This window comes from Muntiacus reevesi, chromosome 13 (assembly GCF_963930625.1).
Source record: "Muntiacus reevesi chromosome 13, mMunRee1.1, whole genome shotgun sequence".
Classification (NCBI taxonomy): Eukaryota; Metazoa; Chordata; class Mammalia; order Artiodactyla; family Cervidae; genus Muntiacus; species Muntiacus reevesi.
This window is the reverse complement of record NC_089261.1, coordinates 11,437,896-11,450,337: the sequence shown is the minus strand read 5'-3', so window position 1 is coordinate 11,450,337 and position 12,442 is coordinate 11,437,896. Positions and strand designations below refer to the sequence as shown.

Here is a 12,442-nt window from a genome sequence, read left to right as displayed (position 1 = left end):
CACTTTCTGAAACATCTGATACTAGCCTATGCATTTTTCATATTTGTTGTTGAAGGCATATAATGACCCTAACTTCTGTTTTCATAGATTATCTTGATAATGGTAATAATAAAATGGCAATTCAGCAAGCAGATAAGTTGTTGAAAAAGCATAAAGATCTTCATTGTGCTAAGGTAAGTTCATTTGCCTTCGAGTTACTTATATTTGGTGGGTTATATATTGTAATCTTTAAAGGGAAAGGTGTTTCATTAATCTCTTTAGTGCCTGTGTTTTTCAGAGTATTTCTTAGGCCATATGTTTTCCTGATCCCTTAAATGCCATAAATAGTATTTAATTAAAAGCTCGCTGTTTTTTTCTTTGGACATAACTTCTCTAATTTAATTATTCTGTTTTCACAGGGCCCCTTTAAGGGGTGTTGTACATTTTTTTGTTTTGCTTTGTGCATTCTTAATATGACTGAAATAGGGAAGAATCCTTATTTGCTGATACTTTTAGTAAAATAGCTGATTCACAACCTAGGCGTATCTATAATTTACCTCGTGCTTTCAAATTGCCTTTCTTTGGTTCATATTTCCGTTTCTGTCCTTTAAAAAGCAGTCTTGTCTTTTCTCTCAGGTGTTAAAGGCAATCGGTTTACAGAGAACTGGAAAGCAAGAGGAAGCTTTCATCTTGGCACAGGAGGTGGCCGCTCTTGAACCCACAGATGACAACTCGCTGCAGGCACTGACTATTCTTTACCGGGAGATGCACCGACGTACGTTTCTTTCTTTTCAGTGTTTTTAAAACTGTGCTTAATTTTTGGATATTTCTCGTTGACTTCTGTATTTGTCTAATTTACTTACCACTCATGATTTGATGGATAACAGCAGGTAAACTAATGCATTAATCATGGCCTGCAAAGGCTGTGGACAGAGTGGCTATTTTGCACATATTAGGATCCTTGAATTGGAATGAGGACTTGAATTTCATTTATGACATTTTTATCCGCTAAATGAAAGAGTTGCTTTCCCCCCACTTTAAAAAGCATATATTTTTGGCTGTGCTGGGTCTTTGTTGCATTTCGTTGGCTTTTCTCTGGTTGGGGTGAACGGGTACTGCTCTCTGGCTGCAGTGCGCAGGCTCCTCTTGTGGTGGCTTCTCTTGTTGCAAAGCACGGGCTTCCGTGGTTGCAGGTCCTGGGCTCTAGAGCACATGCTCAAGCATGTGGCACATGGGCTTAGTTGTTTTGAGGCATGTGGGGTCTTCCCGGATCAGGGATCAAACCTGGGTCTCCTATATTGGCAGCTGGATTTTTTACCCCTGAGTCACCAGGGAAGCCCCCTTTCCCATATTATGGAAAATTTCAAACACAGAAACAGAATAACATAATAAACCCCAGTGTGCCCGTTACTCACCTTCAGCAATTATTGACACATGGTCAGTTTTAGTCTATACCCCTCTGTCTGCCAGATTATTTCTGACGGTATCCTAGGTAGTCTACAGTTTCATTTGTAGATAAAGTTTTTCCTTGTTGATTTTTTAAATGTTTTGTTATGAGATACATATCTTTAATAAAACATGTTATAGAAGAGTATATTTTATGTAACACACTAGAACATTTGATGTGAAGTAAATGAACATTCATTAAACCTACCACCCAGCTTAAGAAATCGAGCATTATTAGTATAGGCATACCTTGGAGATATCATGGGTTTGGTTTCACATTAGAGTGAATATTGCAGTAAAGTGAGTCACATGAAGTTTTTCCCCAGTTCTCTCAACATTTATGGAATTAAAGGGAGTTATGAGTCTTCTGCTGGGTTAGGCTTTGGCTAAAAGGAATATCGTGGCTGGTTTGATTGTCTACCCAGATCACTAAAACTTACTCCATGTCAGCAATAAGGCTGTTTGACTTTCTTATCATTTGTGTGTTCACTGAAATAATACTTTTTTTAGGGAAGGGCTGCACCTCTTGGCTTGTGGGACCTCGTTCCCCATCCAGAGAATTCCCTGGAGTAGTACTTTTTATTTCTTTCAAGAACTTTTCCTGTGCATTTACAACTTGGCTAACTGGCACAGGAGGCCTACCTTTCAGCCTTTCTTGGCTTTCTACATGCCTTCCTCACTAAGATTAATCATTTCTAGCTTTTGATTTAAAAGGCCAGTCATGTGACTCTTCTTTTCACTTGAGGCTGTTGTAGGGTTATTAACTGGCCTCATTTCAGTATTGTGTCTCAAAGAATAGGGAGGCCTGAGGAGAGGGAGATAGACAGGAACAGCTAGATAATGGAGCAGTCAGAACACACAAACATTTGTTGATTAAGTTCAAGGTTTTATATGGGTATGATTTGTGGTGCTCTCAAACAATTCCAGTAGTAACTTCAATAACCAGTGGTTGAATGTGCCTAGTGGTCCAGTGGTTAAGAATATGTGTGCCACTGAGGAATCCAGATCTGAAAGACACGTGCACCCCATTGTTCATCGCAGCACTGTTTATAATAGCCAGGACATGGAAGCAACCTAGATGCCCATCAGCAGATGAATGGATAAGGAAGCTGTGGTACATATACACCATGGAATATTACTCAGCCGTTAAAAAGAATTCATTTGAATCAGTTCTAATGAGATGGATGAAACTGGAGCCCATTATACAGAGTGAAGTAAGCCAGAAAGATAAAGAACATTACAGTATACTAACGCATATATACGGAATTTAGAAAGATGGTAACGATGGCCCTATATGCAGGGCAGAAGAAGAGACGCAGAAGTACAGACTTTTGAACTCTGTGGGAGAAGGCGAGGGTGGGATGTTTCGAAAGAACAGCATGTATATTATCTGTGGTGAAACAGACCACCAGCCCAGGTGGGAGGCATGAGTCAAGTGCTCAGGCCTGGTGGGCTGGGAAGACCCAGAGGAATCGGGTGGAGAGGGAGGTGGGATGGGGGACCAGGATGGGGAATACGTGTAACTCTATGGCTGATTCATATCAATGTATGACAAAACCCACTGAAAAATAAAAAAAAGAAAAGAATCTGTGTGCCAGTGCAGGGGTCACAAGTTTGATCCTTGGTCTGGGAAGATTCCACATGCTGCAGGCAACTAAGTTTGTGTGCCTTAGAGCTGGTGCTTTGCAATTGGAGAAACCACCACAATGAGAAGCCCATGAACTGCAGCAAGAGAGTAGCTCTTACTCACCACTACTAAAGAAAGCCCATGTTCAGCAACAAAGATCCTGCCCAGCCAAATAAATTAATAGATTTCAAAAAAAAAAAAGAAATCACTGGTCATAAATCACTGTAACTTTATAATAATGAAAAAGTTCAAAAGATTGTAAGAATTACCAAAAATGTAACACAGTGACACAAAGGGAACAAATGCTGTTGGAAAATGGTGCCAGTAGATTTGTTTAGACACAGGGTTGCCACAAACCCTCAATTTGTAAAACACACAGTATCTGCAAATCACAGTAAAGGGAAGTGCAATAAAAAATGAGGCATGCCTGTGGTTAGAGGACTTCCTGTCTGTCCTTTGTCAGTCTCATTTCCCCTTTAACTTTCTAAGAGGGATTTGCTATCCTGAATATTTTTTTTTAGTTCTCTTGCTTTTCTTTAAAAATATTTTTTCACATTTGTTTTTCTAAGCAATACGTTGCTAGTTTTGCTTATTCTTGGACTTAATGTAAATGGCGTCATCCTGTATAACTTCTGTAACTTGCACTTTTCATCTAATATCCAAGTGTTGTAGTTAATTGCAGTTAATTGTAGTTAATTCATGTTCACTGCCACAAAATACTTTTTTGGGTGAGTACACGAGAATCTAGGAATGGAGGTGTTAGGTCATAGGGTGTAGGTTCAGCTTAAAGGTAAACATGATGTCAACTTGCTTCTAAATTTACCCTCCCACTAGCAGTGTATAAGAGTTCTAGTTGCGTCACATCCTTGTCATTGGTATACTTAGACTTAAAAAATTTTTTGCCATCAAACCATCATGTTGTGCTCCTAAAAAAGTAGTTTTTGTCAATTATTTCTCAGTAAAACTAAAAAAAACAAATTTTTTGCCAACCTAGCAGGCAGAAAATGTTATTTTATAGTTCAGTTTTGTTTTTCATTCTTATGAAAGATTAAAACTTAAGAATTGAGATATATCTGATTATTTAGGGATTATGTCAATTTAGTGCTATGGATTCTCTCCTAGCATTAAAAAAAATTATCCTACAAGTATTGGTTGAATGTTTTTCTATGACAAGTAATGTACTAGAGTCATAGAGGAAAGGTATTCTTTCTGCTCTCATGTTACTCATAGTCTATAAGGAAAAATAGATCACTAGATAGTATATTGCATTATATATTAATACATTGTATAAGAAAGTTACTTAAAAGATTTAAAAGTGGCAGAAGGAAGCAGTGATCAAACTGAGGTGGAGGAGAAGAGATGGTGTCGGGAAAGGATTGCATTTGAACTTGCATAGTTTCTGGCAGTGTGCATGGATGTGCGTGTGCTACGTCTTGTCCGACTCTTTATGACCCCATTAACTATAGCCCGCCAGGCTCCTCTGTCCATGGAATTTTCCAGGCAACAGTACTGGAGCGGGTTGCCATTTCCTTCTCCAGGGGATTTTCCCTACCCAGGGATCGAACACACATCTCCTGCCTTGGCAAGTGGATTCTTTACTGCTGTGCCCCCTGGGAAGCCCTATTCCTGGCAAGAGGGGATTACGTTTGAACTGGGTCTTAGGTGATGTTCTCTCAGTAGAAAAGAGAGGACGGGAACCCAGGCAGAGGAAACAATGTGAAGTCATGGAGATATGATACAGGACAGGGAATCTCGTGGAACTACAAATATTCCGATGTAGCTGGAGCATAAAGTGTCAGGAGGAAGGGATTTGGAAGAAGACAGAAAGGCTTGATAGATCCTGGAGAGTCTTCTATGTTGCCAGTGTCATCGGGGGGCTGACCTAGTCCATTCTTTGTTGAAAAACACCTCAGCAAGGGAAGAGTAATGATCAGGTGAGGCAAAGCAGATATTTCTTCTTCCTTAATTATAGGAGACATCTGTTTTCTCCAAATAGGAAAAAAAAAAGCTTGCTGCTAAGATTTGTTACACGTCAGTAATTAAAATCCTGTTTCTCTTTGTCTTAGCGGAGTTAGTCACAAAACTTTATGAGGCAGCTGTGAAGAAAGTTCCCAATAGTGAGGAATATCATTCTCACCTCTTCATGGCCTATGCCAGAGTGGGCGAATACAAGAAAATGCAACAGGTAACTTGATGCCCAAATCTCCTGGGCTGTGGGATTTTCTCTGAAAGCCTTTTTACTGTGATTTAACTGCAGGTGTGTGTGTGTGTGTGTGTCTGCACATGTATGCTTGCATACATGTATAGGAGTCAATCTATGTATTTGTGTGTGTGGATCAACCAGGTATTTTTGTGTGTGTGTTTTAAAGATGAACAACTATTCAGATTCTTTAATTGATTTATTTGGGAAACGTGATTGTTCTTTTGTGGCCTAATGTATGTTTTGTTTGGTTCTAGTAAGAACAATCTAAAGGACAATCTTTAGATTGTCCCACTGCATCAGATCACTGGTATATTTTCAGAAAACGGGCAGAAATCCCAGAGCAATAACTGAACAGATTAGAAAGATTAGCTTTAAAAGTTTACATCTATTTTGTAAATTCAGCCGTTTATATAGCCTGCTAAGATTTTTAAATCCACAGAGGGGAAAAAAATATCTGTTGCTTGGGATGCTTTTTTTTTTCCCCCTGGATGCAGCTTCTCCTTTTTTTGTTAGTTAGCACATTTTTCATGTTCCTCCTATACCTGTGAAGGTGCCTCATTTGGATACATTGGAGCTGATACGTAAGTAAAACTGGCATCCCGGAGAAATGAAATTTGCCCAGTTAAGCTCATAAAGGGTTATGATGTCTAGCTAGAATTTTTTAAAGAAATGCTTTGTGGATATAATATGTTCTGAACGCAGATATTTCCTACTTGGGTTTTTATTTGGTCTTATTTACTTGAAATATCAGGCTTCCCAAGTAGCTCGGTGGTAAAGAACCTGCCTGCCAATGCAGGATCTCCTGCAGGAGACACTGGTTTGATCCCTGATCAGGAAGATCTTCTGGAGAAGGAAATGGAAACCCACTCTAGTATTCTTGCCTGGAGAATCCCATGGACAGAGGAGCCTGGTGGGCTATAGTCCTTGGGGTCGCAAAAGAGTTGGACACAACCCAAGTGACTAACACTTTCACTTGAAGTATCAAACTGTAACACTAGATAAATCAGGGAAGGTGAAAGATACTGTATTAAGATAAATCCTTTAAAATCAATGTTTGTATTCACCTTTGCAAGTTTTTAAACTGGAAGAATTTTGGGGGGCCCAAATATAATTCTTTGAAGAAATTTTATCATTATTTTTATTTATTGTTGGAGTATATTCTCAGGAAAAGTATTCAGAAATTAAAATTTTTCTTCTGTTGTAAAATGGGTATATTTTTTAAAATTGGTAACACTAACATATACATATAAATCTTTAGTATCGTTTTTACTTCTAGGAGTATGTTTTAAGTAAAGCATATTAAATATACATTAATATGGACACAGGTAAAGAAATTACAGTTCACCTATACGTTAGAAAAACTACAACACCTCGTTCTCACTCCCTGCACCCATCCGTGGTACTATGTGTCTTTATTTGTTCACATAGGTATTCCCAGTAGTGATTGAAGAGAGCAGATTGTAAAATGGCCTTCTCCCACTCCTCTCCCATCCACCTCTCCTTAATAAAAGATATCATTAGATGTATGTACTGAAATATTGCCAGGATATAGGGCTGTGGATACTTTCCAACTTACTTTCTATTCTTTCTTTTTTTAAAAAACTTTTGCTAATTTTATGATCCCACAAAATAAATTTTTGAAATATATATTTTATAAAATATAAACACATAAAATAGCAAAAAGTAGAAGTTCATGCAATGGCAATTTTAAGGTAAATTTTGAGAAAAGGAAAAAATAATCTGCCACTTGATCAGATTTTATTTTTGTACGGTTTAACTTTATTTGTTGCCAGAGATATGTATAATTTTTCAGCTTGCTTTTTGGAGACTGTTGCTTTGACTTGGCTTAGTATACAGTTTCTCAATGTTTTAACCGTAGCTTGCTTTTGTATTGTCTTAGTCTAATGTATTGGAAGAATGGAGTCCTCTAGTGTTAAATGTCTTAGAACAGAATTTCTTAGTTCGTATTCTACCTTTGTTGCTGCTCGAGGTAGTCACAGTTCTTAGCTCATATGTATGTTTATTTTGAAATGGGTATGTCCATCTGGGGTAATAGGTATTTTATAAATTACATGCTGTGTTTCATAAGAGTAAGGGCTTTTGTTCACTACTGAATCCTCAGTTCCTAGGATAACATATGCATGATAAATATTTGTTAAATAATGAGCGATTTGCATAAACTGGTTTAGGTAAGAGGGGGGGAAGCCAGGGAATCAGAAAGTTTAAGGATTTCTGCCCCACAGATATCTCCGGCAAGTAATATTTAAAGCCACCTTAAATAAAGAGTTGCTAGTTCTTCATATGATAGATGACTAGACTTTCTTTTTTCTGTTAGTGACATTCCTATTCTTTGAGCCACCAATTTGTGGCACATTTTTCCAACTTCTCTGTGGTTGGAAATTCTCTGTAGCAACAGAATGTTAGCACCTCTGAGACAGTAGGGTATAGGCATGAAATTTTTCTTTTATGTTAGAAATTCATATTAATATTCCTTTTTATTTCTGTATGTCATTGTAAAATGTTTTCTTTACTCAAATTATCAAAAAAAATTTTTAATGCTTTCCACTTCATTTCTCCAGTTTGTTATTAGAAACAGGGACCCCAGGCCGTCCTGGACGCCCCCCCTTACCCTCTGTCCGTTTTGTCTCCAGTCTTTTTTCAGTTTCTTGGTTGACGTGTAGTGAGTTGCTTTGCAGTACTGTGTCAGTGCCTCCTGAGCGGCGAGTGAATCAGCCGCACGTGCCTGTATATCCCCTCCTGTTCGGCGTTTCACCATCCACACCATCTTGATTCTGCCCCCAAGGTGTTTTTGAGGTCTCTCTCTCTCTTTTTAGACTTCCCTGGTGGCTCAGATGGTAAAGCGTCTGCCTACAATGCAGGAGATCCGGATTCGATCCCTGGACTGGGAAGATCCTCTGGAGAAGGAAGTGGCAACCCACTCCAGTATTCTTGCCTGGAAAATCCCATAGATAGAGGAGCCTAGCAGGCTACAGTCCATGGGGTCGAAGAGAGTCGGACACAACTTCACTTTCACTTTCATTTTCTCTCTTTTTTTTTTTGGCCACAGGGCTTGTAGGATCTTATTTCCTGATCAGGGATCATCCGATGCCCCCAGCAGTAAGAGCATGGAGTCCTGACCACTGGGCAGTCAGAGAATTCCGTTTCATATACTGGTTCTTGGTTTAGTTCTTCATTGCCTCCCCTATTCTTTCTCCCTGTTTTCTTTCTTCACAGTACTGGTAAACACTGGATTTATACAGTGTCACCATCTTACTCTGTATAGCCTCCTTTTTGAATGCCTTAATAACAAAGGTACCTCTGTCTACCTTTTAGCCCTTTCCCCTTCTATTGCTCTTAATTTTTTGCTTCAGCTGGATGTCCTACTTGTTCTTGTCAGCATGTCTTTAATGTTTTTGTTTAGTTATTAGTTTTGCTTCTACTAAGAATTGATTCACTCACTTATCCATTCACTCCACATGATTACATGCATTTTTACCCTCACATCTTTGCTTTTAGACATTGTGTTTGACCTTCAAGTTCCATCTGAAAGACTGCTACTTTGGAGAAGGAAGGCTCTTCCCTACTTTTCCTTAAAAACTAAAAAGGAATAAACAGACTTGTTAACCTTGCTTTCCTTGGAAACATCCTGTTTAGTCGCCAAGTCATGTCCAATGCTTAGAAAATCCCATGAACTGTAGCCTGCCAGGCTCCTCTGTCCATGGGATTTCCCAGGAAAGAATACTGCAGTGGGGTGCCATTTCTTTCTCCAGGGTATGTTCCTGACCCAGGGGCGAAATCTGCGTCTCCTGCATAGCAGGCGAATTCTTTTACTGCTTAACCACCTGGCGAGCCCCTGGAAACACCCTAGCATGGTATTTTTGTATAGGATGTTTTTTTTTGGTTTGTGATTGTTTTTTTCGGTGGCTTGTGGGATCTTATTAGTTCCCCAACCAGGGATCAAACCCAGCCCCCAATAGTGAAGTACTGAGTCCTAAACCACTGGACTGCCAGGGAATTCCCCGTATAGGATGGTTTATTTTTATTGCCAAGAAAATTTTTAGTAGTCTGAATATTTATCTTTTTTCCTAGCTTTTAAGTGCCTTGGGGATCAGGACTCAATCTTTGTATTCTTGGCGGGAATAGACATTTCCTTTCACTTAATGTAATAGGGGCTTCATGAATTTTTTTCAATAGTAACTGTGATAATTAGCTGACAGAGTTCTTAGCATTGGTTACTAATTGGGCAATTATGGACAGATTCTCAGTTTTACATGAGTAGATTTTTGCTCCTTTATGCCATGTTTCTGCTTTTAAGTATTTGAGTATTACACATTATACAATGAAACGGTTCAGTTCTAATTAATGGTATCTTGAAAGAATTTGAATATTTTCCTGACCTAAGAATTATCTTTTGAATAATGTCAGAGTAATTTTGTCTAACTTTGAAGTTTAAATATGCTGTATTTTTAAAAATTTTACTGTAATTGATTAGTGCGGTGGCTTCAGTGGTTTGTTTATTGATATATAGTCATAAGCCACATTTGTTTTTGCTTGGTTGTCTACCAGAACTATATTAGAATGCAGTATTCTCTAGGAACACTGGGCTTCAATTTGAGAAAATGTGATTTAAAAGGTGAAATACCATTCCTGATCTTGTAAAAATTCACCGTTTTGATTACCTCTGTTGTTAGCCTATAGATCATATCCATCAAGTTACTAGGTACTTTCAGTAACTGGCATATGTAAACATGTGGTTATTTTCCTTGGAAACTTCTTGCCACATATCATTAACTGCTCTCTGTCTGATGTTTTCTAAACAAAATATTTATGGCTCTCTGTCTTTCAGGCTGGCATGGCTCTATATAAGATTGTCCCCAAAAACCCTTACTACTTTTGGTCTGTGATGAGCTTAATTATGCAAGTAAGTATGGCATTCAGAATGGGATTGAGATTTGTTTTTATTTTTGTGTACAGTAATTGTCCTTAATGTGTCCTCTGAACATCTTGGGTAATGTATTGCAGCATGTGTCAAACAGGGACTTGATACACTGTCAGCTGATATTTTTTGAGTTGGGGAGTTTTGGTATTCTTTATGAGTTGATATATTGGTTTATTTGTGTGTAATACAGAGTGTATTTCCCCTTAATCTTAGATCTGTTACTAGGTTGCTTGATCAAGTATGAGCCTGGAAATGTGTGATACTGTTGGGTAGTCAACAGATCATTGAACTGGGTGACCTGTTTTGTCACTTCTTTCTGAGCCTCAGTCACTCTTCTGCAGAGTGGAGATGCTTATCTCCCAGAGCCACTGTGAGGACCAGAATGAGACCCTGTGTTAAAATGTAGCAGTTTAGAACAGAGAGGCTCAAAAAAAAAAAAAAAAGAACAGAGAGGCTCAGACTAGTCTGCTTTTCAAATACTGAAAATCAAATATTTTCAAATAAAGACATGGGCTTTACCCCATGTCTTGCGCTGTTGGGAAATCTTTTTAACCTTAGTTTATCTGTAAAATAAGCATAATAACTACTCTGAAAGATTATTTACAGGAGGCAAATGAGCTCGGAGCAGAATCTTTGGCAATGTTGAAATGATTAATATCATGTAGCAATTTTAATGATCAGTCTGAGGCAACTGTAGCTGTTAAGTAAGCCATGCTATAAATAGAAGAAAGTGGCATTTCCTTTATAATATGTGAACATCCCAGGAAGACATCGCAAAAGCTTTTCTCTTCAAATGCTTGGTACCATTTATCTATAATAAAAAGTATAAACGTAACCTCTCAATATATTTCAAGAAAGATGTTTGAATGACCTATTTAAAAGTTAGGTCATATTGTAGAAATGGTCTCAAGAATGTGTAAGATAATAAATCTTTAGTAAAGAAATCTCTTGTAAAGCAAACCATCTCTAATGTATCTTTTTTTAAATTCAAATTAGGTCTGATATTTGACATAGTGGTTTGTTAATTATGGGCCAGAGTCACAATAATAGTCTGCCCTGGCGATAATATAAATAGTGCAATCAGGGAAGAAATTAGAATGAAACATGTATCTTTTCTACTCCAGTCTATATCAGCACAGGATGAAAACCTCTCAAAGACAATGTTTCTGCCCCTTGCTGAGAGAATGGTAGAAAAAATGGTGAAAGAGGACAAGATAGAGGCAGAGGCTGAAGTGAGTAATTTAAACCCCGCTTCTGTATTTGCATGGTTTTGATATTGTTACAACATTACAAATTGTTGCTTTTTTCCCTTTAGAGAACTAGTTCCTCACTCTTGTCTTTTGTGTAAATGTCAAACTGTGGAATTCCCCAGCCTAGGTGTAGTGAATGAAGGAGCTGTTGTTTCTTGCATGCTTCCAAGTGTTCTCTGTTGAGATAAACACAGATAGGGGAGATAGTGTTGCCTGATTCTCACTGTTAATTTCATCTTATTTGAAGATAGTGTTCTTTTCTATTAGCTTTTTAAAAAATATGACATATCTCTTTATTATTGAAAAGTTTCAGTGGTTACACTTTTTGTTTATTTTTTCTATAAGGTTGAACTTTATTATATGATCCTGGAACGTTTGGGAAAGTACCAGGAAGCCTTGGATGTTATCAGAGGAAAATTAGGAGGTAATTGAGAGCCTGTTTCTTTACATACTTACCCAACTGTATTATCAAACTTTTTGTTTTTCAGTTAGATAAAACATACCTTAACAGTTTTTTATTTAGCCATGAGGGAGCTTAATTATTTTTTCAATTATTTAAAAATCATTAATGTTTTCTTCTTCTCTGAGCTGCTTTTCCTTAGTTTTTCCCTATTTCTAAAAATTTGATTAATCTTCTTATTGATTTGCAAGAGCACTTTACATATTAAAGAAGTTAGAGCTCTTTCCTGTTGTTGTGAAAATACTTTTTTCCTTTTTGTTGGAAAATTTGTTTGTATGAACTTCATAGATGGTGTTAACTATTTCTCTATTTTTAGATATTTATAACAAACAATTTGTTTCCTAAATATTTACACATATTTGGTTTTCTTAGGAGAGACTCATGGGAATACAGTTATTGTTTTGACAACTCTGGTTTTTCATTGTGACTTTATGGTCAGTTTCTTTTATGGCCTCATAACTCTCATTCGGTCCAGCCATGAAAAAGATGTTGTTTCATACAAGTAACGTATATCCTTTACTAAAACCATAACAGTAAC

General features: G+C 37.6%; 1 protein-coding gene across 1 annotated transcript in view; it reads left to right on the top strand.

The window, feature by feature from the left end:
• NAA25 (N-alpha-acetyltransferase 25, NatB auxiliary subunit) overlaps window positions 1-12,442 on the top strand; it is a 62,689-nt gene that overhangs the window by 9,845 nt on the left and 40,402 nt on the right. Inside the window, exons 2-7 of the mRNA XM_065904200.1 lie at window positions 88-173; window positions 616-754; window positions 5,119-5,237; window positions 10,102-10,176; window positions 11,319-11,426; window positions 11,790-11,868. Of these exons, the coding sequence (XP_065760272.1) occupies window positions 88-173; window positions 616-754; window positions 5,119-5,237; window positions 10,102-10,176; window positions 11,319-11,426; window positions 11,790-11,868 (606 nt within the window). The remainder of the gene's footprint in view (window positions 1-87; window positions 174-615; window positions 755-5,118; window positions 5,238-10,101; window positions 10,177-11,318; window positions 11,427-11,789; window positions 11,869-12,442) is intronic.